Source organism: Rutilus rutilus (genome assembly GCF_951802725.1).
Source record: "Rutilus rutilus genome assembly, chromosome: 8".
NCBI classification, from domain to species: Eukaryota; Metazoa; Chordata; class Actinopteri; order Cypriniformes; family Leuciscidae; genus Rutilus; species Rutilus rutilus.
The window spans coordinates 17,736,510-17,764,241 of record NC_140222.1 but is presented as its reverse complement, the minus strand read 5'-3'; the positions used below and the strand labels follow the sequence as shown (position 1 = coordinate 17,764,241).

At 36.0% G+C, this 27,732-nt stretch overlaps 3 protein-coding genes across 5 annotated transcripts in view; 2 read left to right on the top strand and 1 right to left on the bottom strand.

The window, feature by feature from the left end:
* Nucleotides 1–27,732, bottom strand: part of LOC311295887 (uncharacterized protein) — a 515,693-nt gene that overhangs the window by 27,016 nt on the left and 460,945 nt on the right. The window lies entirely within an intron of this gene.
* Nucleotides 1–27,732, top strand: part of LOC311295881 (uncharacterized protein) — an 81,885-nt gene that overhangs the window by 9,873 nt on the left and 44,280 nt on the right. The window lies entirely within an intron of this gene.
* LOC311295913 (uncharacterized protein) lies at nt 6,399–12,809 on the top strand. Its single transcript, XM_084417477.1, has 3 exons — nt 6,399–6,881; nt 10,539–10,853; nt 11,190–12,809. Exons 1-3 carry the CDS (start codon nt 6,500–6,502, stop codon nt 11,285–11,287), a joined length of 795 nt encoding a protein of 264 aa, XP_084273603.1. The 5' UTR covers nt 6,399–6,499; the 3' UTR covers nt 11,288–12,809.

The window sequence follows — 27,732 nt, the reverse complement described above, 5'->3', positions numbered from 1 at the left end:
TTGGCAAGAATATGCTTGGAAAATTAATATGTGATATTTTATGACACCAGAAATTTCTTGTAAGTGTGATCATTTATCTATAGGATGTTGGAGAAGTTGCGGTGAACTTAAAGCCCATTACTCTCATATATTTTATACTTGTAAAATAATAAAACAGTTTTGGACCGAAGTAATTCAGGTAATGGTAGAAATTTTTAAGAAATCAAATATAATAAAGATACAAAATATAGTTTTGGTTATAGGACCAATGCTACTTAATAAAGATGAGTACTTATTTGGAAAACTGAAAATTACAGCTTTTAAAGGAACACGCCATCGTTTTTTGAAATAGGGCTTATTCACCTTCTTTCCTACATTTAGATAGGTGGGTAAATGCATTTTTGTGTCAGTGCATACATTGTTTTAGTTTGGAAGCGCCACCACTAGCTTAGCTTAGCATAATGAATGGAATCTTTTGTTGCCAGCTAGCATATCCTGAGTAAAAGTAAAAAAGTTAAAAAAAAAAAAACCTACCTAATTACTTTTTGTGGCCTGCGTATTCACAACAAGTACAAATAGCGATGCAGATTAACACTAGGCGATTTCCTAGGCAGATATTGACTTGGAACTATATTAGGGGGAAGCACAGGCGAAGCACTGCTAGTACTTGGGCGCAGAGATATCACGCAACACATGAAATGTGAATATGTGGTATAATATATGAATGTGAATACAGGTTTAATATGGGTCGATCTGTACATACGTCATGTTTGAAATAATCACTTACTCTGTGGACAGCTGTCCATTTGGTCCATTCGGCGTGGGGCGTTTACTTTATCACACCGGAAAAAAAAAAAAATTGAGTACTGCAGGATGGATCAACGCCGTGAAATCCTCGTAGCTGTGACACAACTGCGGGCACGCTCATCTTGATCTGACGCGTTGAGCCTGGTCATCAATGGCAGTAACTTGTCCCACTCGCCACAGCACAGACACTATTTCAGTCGGCATAGATTGGCATATTCCCCCACATTCACACCACCAGTTCGTGTTGGCTCTCATCCTCACGTCCTCAGGCTGTTGAGCGGTCGCAACCTCCTCCTCCTGTCGTTCTATTTCCAAAGCACGCAGCTCCTCTTCTGAAAACTCTGGTTCATAGAGGTATGGTTCTTCTGGATCTTGACTGTCTGAGAAGTCACCCTCTTCGTCACAAAATCAGCCATGTTCATCGCCATTCATGTACTGTAGGAAAAATAGCCAGCTACTATTCATGCCGGTATGTTGACGGAAGTAGTGGGATTTCATGTGTTGCGTGATATCTCTGCGCCCAAGTAGCAGTGCTTCGCCTGTGCTTCCCCCTAATATAGTCCCAACTCAATATCTGCCTTTTTTTATCACTTTTACTCATGACATGCTAGCTGGCAACAAAGGATTCCATTCATTATGCTAAGCTAAGCTAGCGGTGGCGCTTCCAAACTAAAACAATGCATGCACTGAGACAAAAATGCATTTGCCCACTTATCTAAATGTAGGAAAGAAGGTAAATAAGCCCTATTTAAAAAAACGGTGGAGTGTTCCTTTAAAGCAATAACACAATTTTAGAGAAGGCAAGAATCCCCAGTTTTAAAAATCTTCTCATTTCTCTGTTTCTATGTGCTGTTGTGACAGATGAAGATAAGACCATATTAGTGAAGGAAGGAGAGTCTGTCACTCTGAATACTGATGCTGAAATACAAAAAGATGATCAGATACTATGGATGTTTGCACCTCAAGAGAATCTCATAGCTGAAATCAAAGGAGAGACCAGAGAAATCTCTACATATGTTGCTGATGGGAGATTCAGAGACAGACTGAAGCTGGACAAGACGACTGGATCTCTGACCATCACAAACATCACAGCTGAACACATTGGAGTCTATAAACTACAGACCATCGGCAGCAGAGAAACCTTAAATCAAAGATTCATTGTGACTGTCAAAAGTGAGTAGCTCAAGATTTTCAGTATAATAATGATCACACGTCTTTATTGGCAGTTATTTCACACATTAAAGTGAGACAATACAGGTGAATAGGGTAACATTTTTAAATAATAGATATCACCATGAAACTTGCTCAGTTGATTACTTACACAAGTATATAAAAAAATATTACAAGTTTTTGAAATTTGTATGTTTAATTATGCAAATTAGTCATTATCTCATTAAATATGCGAGATTTTGCATATATTTTCGGTAGATAGATCTGAACATATGAAAAAGCACAAGATGATACTCACACACAAGATGAAAAAAAAATTCAGAGGGATTTCAGGATATATGCTTTCATTACCTATGAAATCAAAATATACTGTCCATAGCCTTATTTTTTTTTTTATTAAAATGTCACATAAATCAGGCCAGGAATGATTTATTAACAAATCCCTCTGAAAATATCTTCAGAATACTGCTAAGTGTATAACTGGAAAGTTTGGTGTACATAGGCTGAGATGTTTGTACTGGAGAATGACAAAAAACTCATTTTGAGAAAACGGCAGTTAAAGATTTAAATGGCTCTAAATGAGATTTCGTCATTAGCTTTAAATGCCCCTTTGAACATTCATGATTGGTTACTGATAGAAAGGAAATGTCCATATTATTTGGGTTACATACTGTTGTGCAGGAGACTCAGAGCTTTACAACGATCCCGGTCATGACAGACTTCAGTTAACAGACTGAACTCGGCATGTCGCGTTGGAATGCTAACTTCTTGGTAAATTCGGGAGAAACTCGACTACAAACAAAATGTAATAAAATAAACATCTTAATGTATATTTTCAACGTTTTATTTATAGCAGCTTGAAAGAACACATATTGAAGGAGTAAACTAGCCCAAAATCTCAAAACTGACCACTGCATGAAAAATCGATGTTTTTGCCTGCCGTGTCTCGCCTTAAGCTTGATAAATTACCGTAAAATTGCCAGATTGAGTTTTCCACCTGTTGAGTTGATTTGTGTATAGCACATCTGTTTTCTTCACATCTGTTTGTATGAGGAGAGGCACAGCTCTGATGAATGGAAGACACTTAAGACACACTATGGGCCTGTCCAAATAACCAAACTTGTAGTCTTTGCACTTGACCACTTGTCTACTTGCATGACATATTTCATGGATTTGGCCCAAGTGTTCAAGTAGGCGTAAAGACTGCAAGTGTGCATAGAACGTTTGATTACCCGATGGGACACACTTACAGTATAGTGTTGTAAAAATATTTACTTTTGATAAAAATAAAGTTACGTGACAGACGACACAGTTTAGTAATTGTGGTGCTTCTAATTAATTGATAAAAAGCTATTGCTGATATTATATAAAAATAGACATACCATCTTTGCACCAATACAATGTGAAAAACTTTGTTTTACTACCAAATTATATTTATTATCTAATTAATTTAACTTGCAGTGGAATGTTTTCCTCGGCATCTCATGATTTCTGGGCATGTGAGTTCAGGAACATGATGCATAATGGGATACGCTTAGCCTGTGTGTGGGTTTAGTGTGTGTTTAGGGCACTGCGCTTTGGCAATTTTAAGATATGGGAGAGTCTTTCACACTTACTTCCTGTCACTTGCACACGCTATAAATAGAGCAGACTGCAAATGTGTGTATTTTGGACAGACCTTATGTAACTTGTGTCTCTCTAGTGGTTTAAGGATATACTGAAACTACTTGCGAAGGAACATTGGGTCTTATTCATGAGTAATTGTGTACACTATTCGTATTTATACTCACATTTGAACTTCTCAAAAAAATTCAGAAAACAAATAGCTACACATTCTCATCTCTTTTACCATGGTCCCATTCTAGATCCTTATTGAACTGTATTTTTGCTCATGAATAACATTTTTCGAGTTCAGAGACTCCTTAATATCACTTTTGGGAGTTAAGACAGTTTTAATACGGAGTGATAAAAGAATATGTATCTTTTATAAATACTCCTAGATGCTAGTAAGTAGAAAATGCCACGACACTTGCAGAATGGTTACAGACAGTTAGGGAGATTTATGTGAATACAGATTAAAACTAAGAACGAGTCAGTTTATGTAAGCCTTTATTGAAGGGACTGGGCAAGATGTGGGGGGGGTAATGTTTTCGAGCATATATTTTTCTGCACTATATTTGACTTCAAATAGACTAGCTGGTTACACTTGGCAAACTTGATCTAATAGAAACTTTTTCTTTGTATTTTTCTCTTTCTATGTGTCACAAATTTTAAGTCGCATATATATCAGTGGTGGAGGGAGAACCGGTCACTTTATACCCTGATACTGAAATACAGAAAGACGATCTGATAGTGTGGATGTTTGGAGATGAAGGCAATCTCATTGCTCAAATGACTGGAAAGAAAAGAGAAACACATGAAGGAACTGATGGGAGATTCAGAGACAGACTGAAGCTGGACAAGAGGACTGGATCTTTGACCATCGAGAGCACGTTAACTGAACACTCTGGACTTTACAAGCTACAGATCAGCAGCAAAAGGGGAGCCACAAACAAGAGATTTAAAGTTTCCATAAATTGTGAGTAGTTGTTTATTTAGTTTATTTATCTTTGTGTGATTCATTGAAATGAACACAACTGAATTTTAGTTAAAGTGCATACTGAGTTACTGTAATGTGTCATTCCTTTTGTATTTTCCTCAATTATTAAATGTTATGGTGTACAAAATGATGAGTTGATGCAGTACAGGAAATTACTGGCCCAGTTAATCATAAATAATGAGCCAAAACATTATGATCATCTTCCTGAAATGCTGGCCCTCCATGTGCTGCCAAAACAGCTCTGACCTGTTTGACAAGGTCCAGTTCCGACTTTCACATGCCCATTGTAAGTGCTTTTGACGGTGGACAGGGGTCATAGTAAGGGGCTTTCACACCAGAGGAATCTTATCATTGTTCCTTGAACTTTTGGGGGAAGTTCCCGGTTTTTGGCGTGTTCGCACCGCAGGAAATAGGAGCGAACTTTTGGAGAACAAATTTAGCTCCTACTTCAGGGTAGGGTCTAAACCAGCACAATTGGAACTATCAGTGACGTTGGTGGACGCTGATTAGCCGAACATGTTGTGTAAACACACAGATTATAGCCTATCTATTTACTCCAGATACTAACTCTACGAACATGGAACACTGATAGATGTATATTTAATCGCGATTAATCGCATTAATGTCATAGTTAGCTCGCAATTAATCGCACATTGTTATCTATTCTAAATATCCCTTGATTTCCCTTTGTCTCATTATTTTTTTTTCTCATTTTAATGCTCTTATCAACATGGAAAAGTGGATCGGCTTGCTTTCTGCAAATGTTTTTTGTATTGAAAACAACTTTGGCATATACTGTAGTGTTCAATTTCACACTAACATTCTCACTTGGAGCAAATAATTTCTAACACAATGTGCCACTGTCCATCAACAGCCCCTTCAACAGCCCTTTCTAAGGGATCAAAAGAGGCGATACAAAATAAAATTATAAAGTGCACATGTAAGGTAAACTAGGACTCAGCCTATAGTGCAGTTAAACCATGGCTTAATACTTTCTTTTTCTCAAGTTTGCTTTAAACATAGCAGTCAGGCAGTCAGTACTGCTCTTTATTCACCAGAGGCTCAAGTGGTATTATCCCCTGACGCACAACTGTCTCCAGTTTATGGTTTGTCCCTCCTTGGACGCTCTTGGAAAATTCTCAACACTGCTGACCGTGAGAACACACACCCGTTTCAGAAATACTCTTGCCATAACAATAAGGCCCTTGTCAAAGTCGCTCAGATCTTTATTGCTGCCCGTTTGTCATGCATCAACACGTTGATTATGGGAACTGATTGTTTGCTTACCATCTAATCTACCCAGACCTTAATATGTGGTCTTGTTAGGAGATGATCAAAGAAATTCGCTTCACCAGTGACTTGTCATTTATGTTTTGGCTCATCAGTGTATATGTTGTATTTGTTAAAAATATTCTACCAGTACACACACACACACACCCTCAATGAAGCTTTACTGACTCACATGTCACATAATCTCCTAATTTCTTTGTTTCTATTTGCTACCATGAAATAAAGTGAAGAGAGTGTCAGCCAAGGAGGGAGAGTCTGTCACTCTGAGGACTAATGCTGTAATACGGAAAAAAGATGAGTTGCTGTGGCAGTTTGGAGATGAAAACTCTCTCATTGCTGAAATCAAAGGAGGGATTGGAAAGATCTGCTCATTTGACGTTGCTGATGAGAAATTCAGAGACAGACTGCAGCTGGACGAGAACACTGGATCACTGACCATCACAAACATCACAACTGAACACGCAGGAGTTTATACTCTGAGGGTCATCAGCAGTAAATTGACCAAAATTAAGAGATGCAATGTTACTGTCAGAGGTACAGTCTTCCCATCTGGATTAATGGTCTTTGAGGCAGCAAAGTAATATGTACGGTTAATTTTCAAGCTGATTTTAAATCCCTATCTGAATAATCTTTGTGAAGTACTGTCAAACTCTGATGTTCACATTTGCAGGAACTTATATAATGGAAACTTTTTCTCTATATTTCTCTTGTTCTTGTGCTGCTGTCACTAATGTGACAGTGTTGAAGACGATAGGGATGAGGGGAAAGAATGTGACTCTAAACCCTGATACTGAAGTACAGAGAGATGATCTGATCCTGTGGATGTTTGGAGATCAAGACAATCTCATCGCTCAACTGACCGGAGAGACCGGAGAGATGACATATGCTATTGCAGACGAGAGATTCAGAGACAAACTGAGGCTGAACAAGAACACTGGAGCTCTGACCATCAGTAACATCACATCTGGAGCTTATAATCTACAGATCATCAGCAGCAAGAGGACCTCTTACAGGAACTTCAGAGTTTTCAATTCTTGTGAGTCTTTCGATTTCCTTTTAAGAAAGTTTCATTAGTACTATTATTATTGCAATACATAATTGCTAAATAAAATAGCTAAATGTATGTCCCCTCCTTGCACCAAATTAAATAAAAAAATGAAAAGCTCTGCAAAAACAACTGAATGAACCGATCTACAATGAATCTGATTATCAATTAATCAGGTCTGCATACAGTGAACAGAAATCATTCACAAAAGACGTCACTTTACAGTAGTAAATTAACGTATTTCTATAGTAGTCAGCTGCAAATATGGCTTGACCCCAAAAAAATTCTAACAAAAGGTTTCTCAGTGGTTTACAGTAGTATCAGATGTACTTAAAAACATACTAAAAGTTTACAAAAGTTTGACTCCAAGAAAGGCCCCATTTTCGAAATGGCGAGACACTACAGGGGAATAGGGTACATTTTTTAACTAGCAGATATCACCATGAAACTTTCCCAGTTGATTACCTATATTAAGATGAGAAAAAAATGTATTACAAGTTTTCTGTAATTTAATTTTTAAATATGCAAATTAGGCAATATCTGATTAAATATGCGCTAATTTGCATATCATTTAAAAAAACTAAATCTGAGTATTGGATAAAGCCAGGTTAAAAATTATTTTTTCATTGTGTTCATATATTAGATGGGAAAAAAATTACGGAGGGATTTATGGATATCTACTTTTGTAATCCTGTAAATCAGAATATACTGTCAATAGCCTTAAAAAAATGATTTTTGCCATGTTTTTTGGAATAAAATGTTATATAAATCAGGCTAGGAATAATATATTTACAAATCCCTCTGTATATGTCTTCATAATATAACTAGGTACAAGACTGGAGAGTTTGGTGTATATAGGTGCTACTGAAGTGGAGATTTCGGACTTGGAGTATGAGAGAAAAGTCATTTTGAGAAAACGGATTTGACCAATTTGACTTTTCTCTCAAACTCCAAGTCCGAAATCTCCACTTCAGTAGCACCGATATACACCAAACTCTCCAGTCTTGTACCTAGTTATATTATGAAGACATATACAGAGGGATTTGTAAATATATTATTCCTAGCCTGATTTATATAACATTTTATTCCAAAAAACATGGCAAAAATCATTTTTTTAAGGCTATTGACAGTATATTCTGATTTACAGGATTACAAAAGTAGATATCCATAAATCCCTCTGTATTTTTTTTCCCATCTAATATATGAACACAATGAAAAAATAATTTTTAACCTGGCTTTATCCAATACTCAGATTTAGTTTTTTTAAATGATATGCAAATTAGCGCATATTTAATTAGATATTGCCTAATTTGCATATTAAAAAATTAAATTACAGAAAACTTGTAATACATTTTTTTTCTCATCTTAATATGGGTAATCAACTGGGAAAGTTTCATGGTGATATCTGCTAGTTAAAAAATTTACCCTATTCACCTGTAGTGTCTCGCCTTAAAGGACAAGTTCGGTATTTTACACTTAAAGCCCTGTTTACAGATCGTTTCTGATGAAATAGAACCGTTAAGATTAAAATGTGGACACATGCTGCTGTCCCGAGAATTTTAGGTTTATTTCACTTTCCCCCCCACCAACACAATGGCAGCCTATGGGCACTCGAACAATCCTTCATAAAACGCATTAAACTTTCGTTTACAAAGACGTGAAACTCACCGAGTGGTCAGGGGTGTTCACTGATATGCTCACACAAAAATCGCTGAAAAAGATGCATTCCAACAGGTGTTTTACCATTCGTTGTAAAACTGTGGACCTATTTTTCCAAACGTCTCACACCCGTAGATTCTTCCGTTGAGAGCTTGAATAATAGACACTCCAGCCCAGTTGGTGGCGATAATGCACCTTTGCCAATTGCAAGCAAACTACTGGCATTTAATTGAATACACAGAAGAAGCAGAAGAAGAAGCGGCGAAGTAATACCGTACCTCACACAGCTCTTTCAATACAAGTCAATGGTGTTGGACAAAAACTACGATAAAACCTGTTGGAATGCATCTTTTGCAGCGATTTTTGTGTGAGCATATCAGTGAACACCCCTGACCACTCGGTGAGTTTCACGTCTTTGTAATCGAAAGTTTAATGCGTTTTAGGAAGGATTGTTCCAGTGCCCATAGGCTGTCATTCTGTAGGTGGGGGGGAGAAGCGAAATAAACCTAAAATTCTCGGGACAGCAGCATGTGTCCACATTTTTATCTCAACCGTTCTATTTCATCAGAAACGATCTGTAAACAGGGCTTTAAGTGTAAAATACCGAACTTGTCCTTTAAGGGAAATTCCTGACGGACGCCATTTTGAAAATGGGGCCTTTCTTGGAGTCAAACTTTGGTAAACTTTTAGTATGTTATTAAGGACACCTAATACTACAAAAAACAGCTGCAAAACCTTTTGTTAGAATTTTTTTAGGGTTTGGTGTTTTTTTTCCATATATGCAGCCGCCTATAGACAAAAGGAAAAATACAGGAGGACATGGAGTGAGATGAAAATACACGGTACAAGGCAAGCTAAGAATGCTTTATATAGGCCTATAGCATTTCAAACAAACTAATACTTTAACATGTCTTCACCTTTTCCCGTCAGTTGCTTTGATAAATGTGTGCATCTGTTTAATGTTTCATACATATTTCCTCAGCACATAACTTACATTTTACGGTTGTATCATTATCTGTAAATGTGAGAACGTCACGCGTATTTCCATTTGCAAAAAGTTTCAGTGAATGAGCGGCAGTTTGCATATGCAAATCAAGTTAATTTTCTGAATTTGGATTGTACAGAACATGTGTTTTCAAATTGGGGTCCAGGAACCAATTACGCCAGTATAATTTTGGAAACACCAGGATGTCTTTATAACATCTCATTTAAAGGGATAGTTCACTTTGAAATTATTTTTTGATATGTTTTAGCTTACCTCAAGGGCATCCAAGATGTAGGTGTCTTTGTTTCCGCAGTAGTTTCAATTTTGATATTTTTAGGTCAAACCGTTCTTGTCTGTCAGTCATATAATGCAGGTCGATGGTCACTGTCTCAAAACACAAGCACAGAGTCCAAATTAAAACAATTCCCCATCGTCCAAATGAAACAATTCCCCATCATAAGTACACATTGATGGCCTAAGACACGAAACGAGCGGTTTGTGTGAGAAAACGAACAGTATTTATATCGTTGTTATCTCTTGAAAACAGCACACTTCTAAATGATCTGACGGCGCGGGCGGGTATAGATATATACATAGATGTCGCCTTGGCTACTGCAGTTCATTGGAATGAAACCATAGCCAAGCGACATCTAGTGTATATATCTATACCCGCCCGCGCCATCAGATCATTTGGACGTGTGCTTGTGTTTTGAGACAGTGACCACACACCTGCATTATATGACTAACAGACAAGAACGGTTTGACCTAAAAATATCAAAATTGAAACTACTGCGGAAACAAAGACACCTACATCTTGGATGCCCTTGAGGTAAGCTAAAACATATCAAAAATTAATTTCAAAGTGAATTATCCCTTTAATATTGTTCACGTGTATAATACTATATTTATTAAATGCAGTAAATTTAGGCCATATCAAGTGACATATCAGTTGAACCTGACAATTTAATATCTGTGTCTGTACAAGTAACTTTCTTGTTCTCCAGGTGAGTCCGGTCCCAAGACAGTGTCAGTGATGGCGGGAGAATGTTTAGTTCTAATCACTGATTTTAAGGTAGAAAATGATGAGAAGGTGGAGTGGAGATTTGAAGAGAAAATTCTCACAACCGGAATGAATGGAGACATCAGTAAGACTTCATACGGTGCTGATGTGAGATTCAGAGGCAGACTGGAGCTGCACCATCAAACTGGATCTCTCACCATCAAAGACACCAGAACCAGCGACACTGGAGTTTATCAACTAATCATCTGCAGCAAATGCGGAAAGAACATTTGCTGGGAATTCAGTGTTACTGTCAGTGGTGAGTAAATCAATTCTTCCAATATGACTTTTTTTATCAGTTAAAGTGACTTCAGCCATTTCTTTGAAAAATAAACATTTTGTCATCATTTACTTGCTCTTATGTTGTGCTAAACTTAACTTTTTATTTCTTCTGTGGAAGTATCTTCTTTATACTTTTCTCCAAATAATGAAAGTATATTCTTCCGTTTAGTGTCAGTCTCCAAAAAGGACCAAGAAGTCCATATGCACTAAATTCCAAGACTATTAAAGTCATGTTACTTGGTGTGAGAATGAGATGTCATAAGTTTTGACATCTGACTACAGATCTTCCTTTTTTTATGTCTTTGTATTTCAGATTCTAGAGGAAAACAATTGAATAATTCATCAATTGTACAGATAAATGGAGAGGTTCCTGTTGGAGTGAATATGCAGCAGGCCACGAGTCCAGTTTGATGAAGACACTAGCATAGGCATTTCACTTTTGTGCTTGGGGGACACATCTGTTCTTCATTATGTGGACCTCTAGGTTAGGATGGGTAATGGTCTCCTATTTTTCCCTATTATAATACAGACTAAGGTCCTCTTAGCTGCAGATGTACTAGTGGTAAACTGACCATATATGGACTTATTCAATGTATCGTATTCCTATATGATGGAAGGTGTATTTACTCTTATTGGTTAACTCTGTAACTTAAATCATATTCTTAATATATATATTTAGACAAAGTGGCAGTGTAGCGATGCGGTTGAAACATAAGAGGAAACAGGATCCACGTGCAGCAGAAATCTTTTATTAAATAAACTTAAACTTGACAGACACAGAATAGGAACAGGACAACCTACATGCAACATCATGAACTCATAAAGACTGAACAAGACACAGGGCTTAAATACAGAGGAAAACAAGCTAAACAAGATGACAAGGGGGCGTGGCCAATCTAAAACACCTGAGGAGACTAGTTAAACATTAAACATGACGGGGAACTATCAAACATGGAAAAAGACAAGGGAACACAGACAGGAATCATGACAGGCAGTAATGTTGAGAAACTTTCTCCCTCAGAGCTGGGTCATCGTTAATTCAACTGCTAATTATGAGGCCTGAAATGAGGCACAGTTGGACCGCAAATTTTACAGTTAATCTGACATCCTTAAAGACAGAAAGAAACAGCCACATGTGGCGTTAAATAACCATTGTTCTTAAATGTTTTACCTTTTGAACTGCTAATCCAGTCTGTATGTTTTAAAAAAGTATTGTAAAGGAGATTCGTTGAAGAGTAGTTAACGTGATTGTGTCATCAAGTTTTGATCAGCATTGTCAAAGAATCACGTGCGGTTTGTTCCTCTGAGCCAAAAATGAACAATTGTTGATGCTTAATCTCACCCCGTCCCCAGATTGGTTTTAACTATCATCTACTCACCCAATAAACATAGGGTTTGGTCTTTTACCACCAATTAGAATCTTTATTTGGACATTTTAACTGCACTCTTTGACACAGCATAACACAAATCAAAAGCAATTATACAACTGCTTTACACATCGAATGAGGCACTGAAATGTATGTTTTCAAACGAGTCGCTACACAGTGAACCAGTGGAATTGCGTCCAATAGAGATAACTGGCGCAGCCAAGAGTTCCGTTTCTAAATTTAAATAATACTTATATAGTTTGTGAAAATATTTTACATTTGTTTGTATTTTTGTTGCACAAGACAGTTTTCACAAGTGTTTTCACTACTTATATATTATTATTATTATTATTATTATTATTATTATATAACAATGTTTCCATTTACTTTACTTTCTGAGCTTTTTTGGACAAATCTACATTGTCAGTAAATAACTGAAATTTCACTGAAACGTGCTTATAATTATAATAATATTGTAATAAAAGCAAACCTTGCTTAGGGATCGTTAAATGTCGACATAATTTCATCTTGACATCTAGAATATCCAAGTACACTGAAAAAAATTATTCATTGACTAGTTGAATTTACTAAAAAAAATTATGTTAATTGGATCCACATAATTGATTTTAGCTACATTTAAACAAATGCATTACGTTGAACTAAGTTCAGCTTAATGCATTTGTTTAAATGTAGCTAAAATCAATTGTGTGGAACCACTTACGATACATTTTTTTAGTAAATTCAATGATTTCAGTAAATTCATTGAATTTACTAAATGTTTTTATCGTATGTGGTTCCACACAATTGATTTTAGCTACATTTAAACAAATGCATTAAGCTGAACTTAGTTCAACGTAATGCATTTGTTTAAATGTAGCTAAAATTAATTATGTGGAACCAATTAACATAATTTTTTTTAGCAAATTCAACTAGTCAATGAATCATTTTTTTCAGTGCATAACTTTCTATGTTTTTCTTAATAATTAAGAAAAGTAAAACAAATTTACACAAAATACATTTAAAATTGGGAATTTGAATGAGCTAGATTGAAAGTTCAAGTTCTCCTGTTTAAAATGATATATGGCACTTGATGCTGACTGCTATAATGGGTTAGAAAAACAAAGAAGAGTACAGACGAGTCAGGTGGCCCAAACGTGTTCTAGATCTTTAAAGCAACACTATGTAACATTTTTTACCTTAAAATAATGTTTCCAAAATCGTTTCAGTGGTTCATCAAGTCGTAACAGGGTGAAAGGCACTTATGCCTCCGCTTGGCAGTCCTTTATCTGCTATAACCACGCTATGTAAGATTGCCAGATCGGGTCACGTTTCCGTAGTTCGAATGAGACATAAGAAAACGACAAATTTGACTTGCTTTACGGCAAGCATTACAATAGTCATTATTTCGGTTTTCTTCATTTCTGATGTCACAATACATCATACTTTCATAAAATCATGCATCATACTCTACCTTGTCTGTGGACATCGTTCATTCTAAAGCCGGTGCTAGATAAACAGTGAGCGTGTGTGCGACAGTAGGCTGCAGGCGGCGAAATTTTTACGACAGCGGTAATGGACAATTCCGCTTCCAACCTGTAGGGCGACCGAAGAAGGAAAAGTTCCTTGACTGGATGATGGATGACTCAGTTGTAACAAATAATGAAGAATAGGCCGTAAAAGCCTTTCTTGTAGTATGAGGTTACGCACCGGTGTAAGTTCACCACCATTCATTTCAGTTTATAAGCTGTCAGATGATACCAAACATGGCATAGTTACATATTAGAACACACTAGTAAATAAACAGTATGTAGTTGAAAGCATCTACAGTACGGTATGTCCTGTGAAGCAAATGGTGCAGACGTGTCATTGAGGTGCAAACAACTCTGTCTCTCCCGACAGAACCATCCTGTGCCTGGAGTGTCCCAACAGTCCTCAATCAGCATAGTGATGAAACCCTTGCACTACATAGGCATTAGCATACTGTGATGATGAAGACCATTGTGCCACGTTTAATTCAAATGTTTACCTTTAAAATGCTTTTTGAAGTATTAGGGCAGTAGAGAGTTCATATTTGTTCAGCCCTACAATACCTTTAACACCAGTATTGGGTTAATGCTCAGGCTCATATTTATGCTCATGTTTTTGTCATTAAATCTGAATGTCAATTTGTAAATGTGATTTGAAATGCCTTTGTATTCATTCTTAAGTTTTTGCCTGATAAACCGCCTTATTGCATTTAAAAAAAAAGAAGCTTGTTTGCACTTACTCTTGTACTTGTGAAATGTGTGTTGTGCCTTTGATTATTCACTATTGTGAATTAGTATTATGCCCATAAGTCATTTAAATAAACGTTCATATAAAGATATTAATTTGTGTATGAATGACTTAAAGAATTTCACTCACCTGAAGAAATCCATCCTGTCCTTTTAAATATGTGTTAAAAGAGCACGTTAATAAAGATTATTGCTCTACACAACTTATCCGTCTTCTTTAATTTTAATTCGGAGGCAAACGTCTCTATCGCCGTAGCAACGGTTTTCCGAACTTTTCAAAGTTAGTGCTTAATATAATAATCATCTGAAACTTGGCAAACTATCAAACTGGCAGCTCTAGTAAGATGAAAAGATATATATTGATCTCTGTCATGGAAATGCATGTATAAACCTTAATTATTCAATTCATTAATCAATTAAAAAGGAATTTATGCCTGCATGATATTACGCTGTTAGCCACTTTAGACCAGCAGGATGGATGGATGGATGATGGGCACCATCTTCAGGTGAGACGCGGGAATCAATTCGGCCTGACATCACAGTGCATTATATTGCTCTGTGTTTAAGGATATGCCTAGTCTTGTCAAAGGGAAGAGGAAATAAAGGTTAAGCAGCGAAAAGGAGTCAGCAAAACAACAACTGGATCTGAATGCATCCATTAAAAAGACATATTTGTCAAATGCTAACACCAGGCTGAAAAGAATAGAAAATACACAATGAAACCGAATTTTTGAAATACGTTGTTGCAAATAAAATATGAACTTCTACATGGATGTTTGTGATATAACTGACCAATATTAGAGACATTTTAGATCACATTGAACTTGCATTAAATGAACAGAATGAGAGTTTAACCCAATGATATCACAGTGGACTCGCGTGTTGAGCTCACAGAATGAGCACACAGTGCTTTTACACTTTTAGTTCACTGGGACCTCACATGTGATGACATCATGAGTATCCTGGGAGCTCATGGTGGGATCAAATGTTGACTGGGTTCTTGGATTTTAGCCGGTTAGACACTGTGATAAAGCCAGTCGCAGTTTGAAAATACATGTTCACCTATTACTATGAATACGGTAATTACAGGAGGAAGGTTTCGAGTGACAGAATCTCCTTCACTTCATCTGTTTCAGCACCAAACACTCCTGCAGAACAGTTTCTCCGAGATTAAACTCATATAACACTGATGGTAATGTTACTGAACAGATCTAACTGAGATCATTTTTATTGTCTTATAAACAATGAATTATTCAGCTGTAAATAAAGATCAGGCAGTCTGCCTGACAAATTAATGAAAGAAAATCCCATATAGTGCATCTAAAATCTAAGGATTATGTGTTTTTGTTATAGACAGATAACGAATAAGAAAGAATTTGTTAAGGCACAGAAAAAAAAACATTCTCACATCATCCTTTTTAGGGTCATGAACTCCATCATTAAGACACACAGATGTCAAGAATCAACAACAACGGTGACATGCTTCATGCTGCAATGCATTCTGGGTGCATCATACAAAACTCATCTATGGCTCCCAGAATGCATTGCTGCAGGATGCATGTCACCGTTGTTGAGATTTATACGCTGATTCTTGACGTCTATAGTGTGTCTAAGAGCTTCAACTGTTCAAAATTATTTGTGTGCAATGTGTTTTTAAAATTCAGTTTGTTAAAAAAAACACATTGTATATTGCTATTAATAACATAGATTAGACATGAGATCAGTTGATCAGATCACTACATGATAATATCTTTATCATCAACAAGCAAAACATTTATATTAATAAAAGTCTTATATTAATATATATATATAAAAAAAAAAATCAGAAGTCAAACTGCCCACCTTAAGCAAACACTGAACACCATAATGGTGACACCAAACTATTATTTTCAATAAAACATCAACATCTAAACCTCTTTTAATTTCAACAAGAAGTTCTGTAGACGTATGACAGAAATAAAGTCAATCTGGTTTATAATAAGTGAAGCTGGTAATGCTGTTTTTGGAGTTATTTAATGACGTTGGAGCTTGATGTCAAACAAAGGTTTTGTTTTCACTTTCAACCAAAATTTGACATCTGAGCAACATTTGAGTCCACATCCAATGCCAAATGGGAAGCTTCCCGCTAAAAAACTTTATAAGAATGTTATGGGATAATGTTCTAACAATGTTATCACGAACATTTGTTGAATGATTTTTAGCACAACTTTCTGGGAACAAAAATCACAGATCATAAAAAATGTGTAGCTGAGTAAGAGCATTGCGTAATATAAACTTCATACAAAAGTTCTAAAGTTCATACAATAATCGATGTGACTGTGTTCAGCTGTTTTTCCTCTCAACTGGAAAGAATGAGATTTTCCAGCATACGAGTCAAGAGTGCCCGTTCACCCTCAGCTCAATGTGAAGTTGTGCAATACACGTCATTAAAAATGCCAGCTGTATCTTGTTATCCTGATCATTTTCCCACTGATTCTTTTACACAACTTCTGCAACAAGACTTATCTTACAATAATACAAAAAAAGACTGTATTTATTGATTGTCAGATTAATCACAGGTTTGTAAAGCACTATTTTTTGTAAAGCTGCTTTAAAACTTTGTATTGTAAAAAAGCAATATACAAAACCAATTTAAATGAAAAAATAAATGTTTTTTATTTTTATTTTAACAAAGTAGTTTTTGGTATGGAGTAAAAATTATTTTATAATCACTTAAATGCCATTTATTAATAAATTATAATTACTACATATATACACAAAGCAGTCGTTTAAGAACACCTTCCTGAGTATCTGATTAATCAGAGTTTGATGGTTATTTCTGCTCTCTCTTCTTCTGTTGAAGACTTCTGGATCTGAATTCATAAACCAGCACAGCAACAGTAGCCACGCCCACCAGAGCAGAGAGAGCCAATCGGATCACAGCTTCAGTAAAACCACAACAGTGGATACAGTCTTATGAGAGAAAAAATAGCAATGTTAGAAAACAGAAATGTGTTTCACTGAATTATTTGTTTTATTTTATTTTAAATCCATTGTAGCCTATCTGCACATGGCTGACAGAGTTCAATGTTGTTGAGATTTCTGGTCTGGTTGCTGATGGGATTGTTGAGCACACATCTGCGGAAGTGTATTCAAGTTGCATTCAAGTATTTATAATTTAAATAGGCCTATATAACATAAATAGGTGTGCAGTTTAGCTTACATATCTAAATTATAATGCAGAACATAAACAACTAAACAGTATCAAACTAGCTTCAACATTTGCAGGCAAGTCAGAGTCGGTGGGAGGGTCAAATTGTAAATTTTGCCAGTTGATTGACTGAAGTGCATGCACTTAAGATCTAACTTCTTTGATCATGTTTCTGATATAAGTGATATGTTGAGAAACCAGGAGAAACCACCCCAATAATAATCAGAAAGTTTAAACACATTGGATTTTAATAGCAGGTCTGGCCTAATTCCCCCAGATTCATTTCCAATGGAAAGTTTCCCCTATGCAACCCTATAGTCACACCTAAAGCTGTTCTTCACTGTCTGCTGTGTCGTGAGCATAAGAGACCCCAGTCATGCTTTTTATCATTCATATTGTCATGAATTCCAGTGGGGATTCCCATGGATTTACTTCCATTTACTCTCATTACAGTCAGATCATGGGCAGAAATGAGTTCGCCTGTTTCGGTCTTGTCCGCTTAGCTGCTGTTTTATGTTGTCGTTCACGCATTGGATTAGTGCAGATCTCTATGACCTGTAAAGACTGTGGTATTTGATGTTTAGCATTTTGTAAATTTACTTCCATGATCAGATTCAGTTTTAGATGGTGCACCCCAGTGAAAGATGATTTGGTTCGCTATTACTTGTGCCACACTTCTAGTTTTGTTCTTGTAAAGGCAAAAAAGGAAAAATCTGGTCATGTGAAATCTCATACTGTATGCACTTTAAACAACCATCTGACTGAATATGTTCAAACTTAGAAGATAAAACAGTAAAAACGAATTATCTTTGTTCAATAAAATGGCTAATTAATCCTGCATACATATTCAGATGTCTCTCCTTTAGAGATATCTAGCTGTGAGAACTGGCTGTAAGAAGAATCTCATTTTCCCTCCGCTCATTACAATAGGTTATTCATTATTCCATATTTAGAGTGTGTTTGTAAGTCTTTCGCTTTAAAGGTCACATCTTTAAACACCCATTTCTTGAGATGTTTCCAGCTCTGGTTTGAGAATAAACAGTACTCATGACACTCTGTTCTTTTCTCTGGTCCTTTGTGAAATTTGGTCTGGTGATGCAAGATGATGAGAATTTTATTGATGAGAGGTTTATTTTTTATCAATCTATAACTAGTACCAGTAATTGCTGAGAAATGAAACAAAAACACAGTTGTAACTGCCTCTGTAGGAAAAATGTATTGTGTTGAATGTTTTTCTCCCCATCATTTGTAAGTAGCGTTGTATAAAAGTATACATAATCAGTAGATTCTAGATAAACTACATGTTCATGTATTAATTAGCTGAATCAACCTAAACATATGAGATCGAGCTACAGAACCATGTCATAGCAGTCAACAGAGTCAGGTCAGAAGTATGGTGGTGCTGATGTTGGTGCTGCATTTTAAAAAAAATTTATAATGAGACAATTTTTAGTAGTTATCAGGGTTTCACTGTATGTGTAAATGCACTCGCTAATAGAAATTTGAGTATAAAAAAAGGTTGTTTATTTTTCAACAAAAGCTGGTGATATCAGCCAACACTAGTCACAAAGGCTGTGTATAGCCTACACTCATCCACTATTCCCTACATTTCTTCACTAATAGTCCACTTGAAGGAGTGAATGAAAACGAGTAAATTCAGACACAAAGCGCCGGAAGGGCTGCCGCTTTTGCAATAGATGCTTTTAGTGCTTGCTTTTTAATAATCATTTGACACTAGCAAACTGGCATCTCCAGTAAGATGAAAAGATTGAACTCTGCCATGGAAACTATTTAATAATTAAATAAAAAGTAATTTATGCCAGCATGATATTACGCTGTAGCCACATTGGACCAGCGGTTTAGAAATGGGAGGATTCAGCTGCGGGCGCCATTTTCTGGCGAGACGCGGGAATTCATTCGGCCTGACCTCACAGTGTATCATGAGTATAATTCTCTAGATGTTGAGTGTACACCGGTTGTACACACTCGTTATTGCAGTGCAATTGGGATTGAATGAGTGCACTTGATATCCAATAGGCTATGTTTCAGACACCACCACAAATGGCTGTCCCTTCAAATAGTGCCCTATTTCCCGATTTCAGACAGCCAACAGCATTTGGTGATGTGACAAAATAAATATTTCGCAAAAGCTACTGTTTTGCAAATGTACAGTCAGTGGAGATCACATGATGCCTTGCATGATATACAGTCAAGCAGGAACTCTAACAGTGACTAGGCGACACAATTACACTGCAAGCAAATGCTGTGATAAAACCATAGCCTATACTGACACACGACCAACATTGCGATGCATTTCAGTTGCGGACAGAAAGTGCCTGGACGTGGTGCAATACTCAAACCACAGAGAGAAATTATAACTTTGTTGCTTCAGTGCATTTATGTGAAAAACAAGCCTGGTCATTTTTTGGCTTTTGAATGAACCTCGTTGTTTCTCATTCTCAGCTGCAATCTTCTGCCCTCAATCTTTGTCAGTCTGTAATTGGAACAATGGCAGCGTTTCATGAGATGAGATCAACTTGCACACATACAGAGGTAAGAGTTGACAGTCTCTTGCTGGAAAGCTTTTCATGTAGTGATTCAGTGACTGATGCTGAAGACACTTCTTTTTCGACAGCACTTGATACTAACACTTTCTCTTCTATTCTATTAAAAAAAAAAAAAAAAAAAAGTACTGTGTTAGATTAAACTGAGAAGGGTCATGCACTGCATATTGTTGTCCTACTGTTAGTTTAACTGCTTCTATTGTTCTCATTTGTAAGTCGCTTTGGATAAAAGCGTCTGCTAAAAGATTAAATGTAAATGATGATGCAGTTGATGTTGGTGGTTTAGTTGTTCTGTGGAGTTTCGTTATGGTTTGTGGGAATTTGGAAGAAGAAAGCCACTAACTGAACCAAACAACTACATTTAAGCTGATTTTAACAGCTGAAGGTCACTCATGTGGTTCAACCGCCATGAATGCAACAATGTGCTAAAATAATCGTAATGAGAGGTAAAGACAAACTAAGAGCAGAGTGGAATATATACTGAAGAACTGGGAAAGTTCACACATTTATTTTTGTGAGCGCGCTCAGTTCTTTTTTCATTCTGTCATTTCACACTCACATGTTCAGCAACTTCTCAGAACATTGTGTTTTTCCTGGAAACCTTTTTAAACCTTTTAAAATATGTTTATTTTAATCTAAAAGCTTTTCTTTTGAATGGCCTGGCATTGTCTAGAATACATTTTCTGGGTAAAACTGTCTGTAGTAAATGTAGAATCTAATATAAATATAGAGTTATTTTGTTTTCTACACAATGAAAAGAAGTGGATGTTATTGTCAGTAAGATTTTGTTCATAGATATGTTATTCTCATTCTCAGCGGTTATAATAGTCTTCTTTGAGCACCTGTGAAAGCCACATAAAGACACCATATTCTGAAAATAGTTTTTATACTAGATTCTATTCATGCAGCAAACTTGACAATGAAAAACCATAAATGGATTTATGCTTCAAGATTAACTGAATAAAGATGCAGAATCAAATCAATAGGGAGCAGAGCTGACCACTTTTTTCCCCCTAGAGGTCAAGAATGAGGCCAAAGAATATAATAATGCATGTTTATTTTATATTGGACAAAAAGAGGCATAAAGGACTATGAAAAACAGATAGAGCTAGCATTACAACTCTTTAAGATGAAGTCGTCACATCCAAGCTTCTATAGTAGCATCCGGTCACTGACACTGATGCACAAACTTCCAATATATTCTGTACCATTAAGCAATTATTTGCATGTAGTAATAATGCGCTTGGTAAGATGTGATGTATTGGCCTTCTGATAATATTAGAATTGTTTGAGATTACAAACTTGCCCTGAAAATAAACGAGAGTATGAAGCTGCAATAAAATCTAGAAAAGTTTTGACATCTTGTAAAATGCAATAAAATCAAGAATCTGTGAATTGTTCATTTTCTTTCAAATTTATTTAACTGACAAAAGTATAAAGAATAGATTCCAATGGTTTCAATTCTATTTTGTAAATATAAACAAATTTTGATGGCTGCCACACATTCCAAAAAATAATTATTTTTGTATGGTGAAAAGTGCTATAACACAACTGAATTAAAAAAATATATATATGAAAAAAAATTCAAAAGTAAAACTTTTCACTTTTTTAATAGAGCATTTACTAAGTAGAGTTTACTTTCAGTCTCTTAAATGATATTTATTTACATACATTGTGATATATTGGTTTCAGCTGTTCATAAAAACCTGATTAATCAGATACAGTGTTTGATGGCGACGTCTGCACACTCCTCCTCTGGCGGAGACATCTGGATCTGAATTCATAAACCAGAATGACCACCGTGGCCACGCCCGCCAGAGCAGAGTGGACCAATCGGATCACGCTTTCAGTAACGCCACAACAGAGACAGCCTTATGAGAGAAGAAATAATGAGCAATTTTAAAAAACCCTAAATCCATGATCTGTATACACTCAAAAAGTAAGCCTTTTTTCAAGATTTACATAATTACAAACAAAATAGAGCTTAATTAAACATTTTGTATAAATCTAAATGGAACAAGGGAATGGACCATTTAGTTTATGTTATTCGTATTCATAAATAAATAAAAAAATCTGCAGCAGTCAGGTGATACAAATCTGAGCCCTCAAAAACTTCCCAGTTTAAAAGTTGTAAAAGGGTCTAGTTCTATGAGCACGTAAACACTTTGTATAAGTCGTAATCTTGTAATTACGACATGGGATGAACGCACCTAATATATTGGCTATAGTCACTAATATCACAGATGACGTAGGCCTTCCTGAACACTCACTTTTGTTAAGATGTTGAGTCTGCACACAGCTGTAGGTGTTTTTATCCTGATATTCCGCCTCCAGAGGTAGAGAGAGACTGATGCTGGACAATAAACTGTTTCCTTTGTACTAGGAGAGAGTCACATGACTCGCATTCAACACTGAACACAGCATTGAACAATTCTGCTTTGATGATGAAGGACATCGTGTAAAGTGTCTGGGAAGAGGAGCTGGAAAACAGTACAGAATAATTCAATTCGATTAAAGCTCGTCTTAAGCTGCGTTCACCAGAGGTGGAAAGAGTACTGAAAATTTGTACTCAAGTACAAGTACCGTTACATTGCTCAAATAATACTCAATTACAAGTAAAAGTACTGGTGTCAAAAAAGTAATTAAGTAAAAGTACAAATTACTCTTCTCAAAAACTACTCAGAGTACTAGTTACTAATTACTTTTTAGCTGGCGATAGTTAATGCATTACCAATAAAAATATTCAACAAAATCATAGATTTATGTAGAAAATAGCTACTTTTAACACGTTTTTACCTTATTGTCAAAGGACATTAATTAGTGGATACTGGAATTTCTAACTTCAATATGACACCTTGAAATATGTCAATATTCAGTAGGCCTAGCCTATAATTTTTAATACCATCGGGAAAACTACTACATACTAAATATTTTAATATCTACATTTTTGTCCATCCATTTTGTCAAGGCAATCATTATTTTCAAGCATTGAAAAGCACAACACTCATTGTAACAGTAATCTATTTGAATGGAAAAGTTTAATTCAAGTCTTCTAAAGAGACACGTCCACTTTATAAGGTGAGATTTTAATTTAGGCTTTTGTTTACATATTTAAACATTGATCAATAACCATTACAATAATCTAATATTTACTCACTCAGTGTATTTGTCTTTACAATAGGGTAACGTGAACTGTTGCAATAGCTCACACACAGCACAAGGAAGCTTGATTTCAATTCAAACTGAATTTAATTTGCAAAAAGACTAGATTTTTCATAACTTTTGACAGCGTTTAATTCAAGAGCATGGAGAGATTGGAGCTGGACGTCATTTGAGTCTGCAGTGAGAACCACTTGGAGAGATTCGCGATTGCACATGATATGACACACAGTCCGAGAGCGCACACTCAATATCCGAGTCCAGTTCATTCGTAGCCTACATTTGAGAGCTCGCGTCCAGTTTTCTGCGATTACATGAATGTGCCCTCGCGTTATAATATTGTTCGTGACATTTGCCATTAAAATATGCCATAGAAACTTGCAGGTATTAATAAAATTATGCGTAATACACTGTAAAAAATTATCGTCATTTTAACGGTAAAAGACTGTAAAAATGCTACAGTGAAAAACTGTTAATTGGTTAACAGAAAGTTTCCGTACTATATACGGTAAATAACTGTGATAGATCTAACGGTACATTTAATGTAATTTTACTGTAACATACCGTTAAATTTACAGTTTTTGAAAGTGAAAAAAACAACTCATTGTATCATTTACAGTGAAAAACCGTAAATTGACATTCCCACAATTCCCTGTGACACTTCACATTTGATGTATTTTTGTTGAAATAACTATGTTTGTTTCTTCATAGTTTTCTTCGTTTTTTCTAATCAGTTATGTACATTAGGGGTTTATGTTACATTTAATGTTATTAAATTAATGTTTATTGCATTTTTAAAATTTCATGTGTTACCATGATGGTGTTTAATGTTTGTGTGAATGACACTGTGCAGCTTCTATATATATTAGTATTAACTGTCTTGTGGAAGAACTGCTTATGTTGAGCTTTGATTGATCATGTGACTTTCATCACTGCTGTGATTGGTGGTTATCAGTGTAAAAAACAGATATTAATACTTCAATAGGACGGTAAATTAACATTATATCATATTACCGAAATCCAATGATAAATATACAGTTTTTTTCCGTAAAAACAACGGGAAGAAAGACCATTTTTTTACAGTATTTTTCCGTTTTTTAACAGGAATTTTCTGGCGCCCCAGCTGCCAGAAAATTACCGTTTTTTTACGTTTTTTTTTTTTACAGTGTAGGCCTACCTGCAATCCCGCGCTGAGAGGAGGCGGGTGTGTCAAACTCGCTGTCGTTGAGATGAGAGAATGAGAACGCGCAGCTGGTAAAATATAGATATTTTGACAATACTACTATGTAGTTTGTTGTTCCAAACTTTCAGTCCAGCCATTAATCACTCTGCTCCTCGCCTCCTTCATGATCAGCTCTTCAAAACCTGCTGCGACTTCGGCGGCTTTCATTCAGTCCAAATATCAGGGGTTTTATTGGTCCGTTTACGAACGAATATTTTTATTGGCTACCGAAATGCCATTCAAAGATTTGAATATCAATTCAAATTGTACTCAGTAACGAAATGTGATTTTACAAGTAGCGAAGTAGATTACTTAGCTTAATATGTACTTGAGTACAAGTAAAATTACAGATTAAAAAATATACTCAAAAAAGTACAAGTAGCCTACCCAAAAAAACTACTTAATTACAGTAACGTGAGTAGTTGTAATTCGTTACTTCCACCTCTGGCGTTCACACTGCCAACAACTTTTCCACAGAAACTAACCCCTAACCCTACCACACACCCGGACAGACAGCTTTTGCGACCAATGATAGCTTTCTCCACGCCCCTACCTTTCGTCACGCCCGGAACATGACGGAACAAGACCACAAGTAGGCATTCCCACAACTTCAGTTTAGTAATGTTTATGAATGACATTCACAGATGTTATTCCATGTTGTAGACACTGATTAGCTTTCTTGCTGCAAAAAAACTAACATTTTGGAGGGAAAGACTAAATATATATAGAATCAGTTCATAAAATGCTTAAATTTTTAAGATGAACAAGATTACAGCTATTCATCTGCAGCGAAAGCGAAAGCACGGTCTATGTGAGTTCACAAAACCATTCCAGCTCAGAGTCAGTGTCGAGTACCAACATGTACACAATTTACAAAGACATAATAAATGATAGGAAAGTTGCTGACCACTAAAATAACTTTCCCTCCATCTTGCTGCAGACACTCCAGTCGCTCTTCATTTGCATAAAGTTAAACATGGGTGCTTCTCAAAACGGAAGGCTGGATCCCCTTGTCTAGACCTTCTGAGGCTTGTAGGCTAAACTCCTCAGCACTGAACGCTAAGTAAGTGCGCATGGCTACATCACGCATGTTCCCGGCACGGAAATACAATTATGTACAACACAACACTGTTATTAAAAACCTTTATATGAACTGGCTTTCTATTATAAAGTAAATGACAGCTGTCTCTGGTCTCCTAGTGGATTACTTTATTGTCAGTTTAGTGTTAAGTTATTAATTTCCACCAAGACAAAAGATAACATGTATGCCTTCGTGTTCGAAACCATTATTTTTGTCTTTTCATAATGATCTTAGACAACAAGCTCAGTGTCAACTTTTTTTCCATCTGTTCTTTTTTGTAAATTGGAATGTGCGCAAAGGATTGTGGGTGATTGAATGACACTTGATGTATCCTACAAAGTGAGCTGAATGAAGGATGAAAAACAAAGGCAGCCTTCAAATTGAGAAGGCCTTCAGCGGCACTTGACATGGCAGCCAAGATATGCAGCCTTACTAGCACGCAGACTTCCATTTGAGAAACACCCCATATAACCACTTTGTCTCGACCCCGGAAAATCGCTAGCAGTGTGAATGCAGCTTATCCATTGACCGTCACATACAGGAAATTCAGAGTTTTCAATTCTTGTGAGTCTTTCCATTTCCTTTTAAGAAAGTTTTATTAGTACTATTATTATTGCAATACATAATTGCTAAATAAATTAGCTAAATAAATTACCCCTCCTTGCACCAAATTAAATTAAAACACGAAAAGCTCTGCAAAAACAGCTGAACGAACCGATCTACAACGAATTTGATTATCAGTTAATCAGGTCTGCATACAGTGAACAGAAATCATTCACAAAAGACGTCACTTTATAGTAGTAAAATAGTAACGTATTTCTATAGACAAAAGGAAAAATACAGGAGGACATGGAGTGAGATAAAAATACACGATACAAGGCAAGCTAAGAATGTTTTATATCAAGCATTTCAAACAAACTAACACTTTAACACGTCTTCGCTTTTTCCCGTCAGTTGCTTTGATAGATGTGTGCATCTGTTTAATGTTTCATACATATTTCCTCAGCACATAACTTACATTTCACGGTTGTATCATTATCTGTAAATGTGAGAACGTCACGTGTATTTCCATTTGCAAAAAGTTTCAGTGAACGAGCGGCAGTTTGCATATGCACATCAAGTTAATTTTCTGAATTTGGATTGTACAGAACATGTGTTTTCAAATTGGAGTCCAGGAACCAATTACGCCAATATAATTTTGGAAACACCAGGATGTCTTTTATCTCATTTAATATTGTTCATACTATATTTATTAAATGCAGTAAATTTAGGCCATATCAAGTGATATATCAGATGAGAAAGTGGAGTGGAGATTTGAAGAGAAAATTCTCTCAGCCGGAATGAATGGAGACATCAGTGAGACTTCATACGGTGCTGATGTGAGATTCAGAGGCAGACTGGAGCTGCACCATCAAACTGGATCTCTCACCATCAAAGACACCAGAACCAGCGACACTGGAGTTTATCATCTAAACATCTGCAGTGGAAAGAACATTTGCTGTGAATTCAGTGTTACTGTCAGTGGTGAGTAAATCAACTCTTCCAATATGACTTTTTTATCAGTTAAAGTGACTTCAGCCATTTCTTTGAAAAATAAACATTTTGTCATTGTTTACTTGCTCTTATGTTGTGCTAAACTTAGCTTTATTTCTTCTGTGGAAGTATCTTCTTTCTACTTTTCTCCAAATAATGAAAGTAGATTCGTCCGTTTAGTGTGAGTCTCCAAAAAGGACCAAGAAGTTCATATGCACTAAATTCCAAGTCTATTAAAGTCATGTTACTTGGTGTGAGATGTAGATCATTATTCATTTGTTCGGAAGACTGAGTTTACAAATCGTGTTAATTTGTTAGAAAAGAACAAGTGCTCAAACAAGACTAAACTTGGTCCTTTGTCATTTTATGGTAAATTCTTGTCATCAGATTTGAAGTCTGACTACAACTCTTCCTTTTTTTAATGTCTTTGTATTTCAGATTCTAGAGGAAACCGATTGAATAATTCA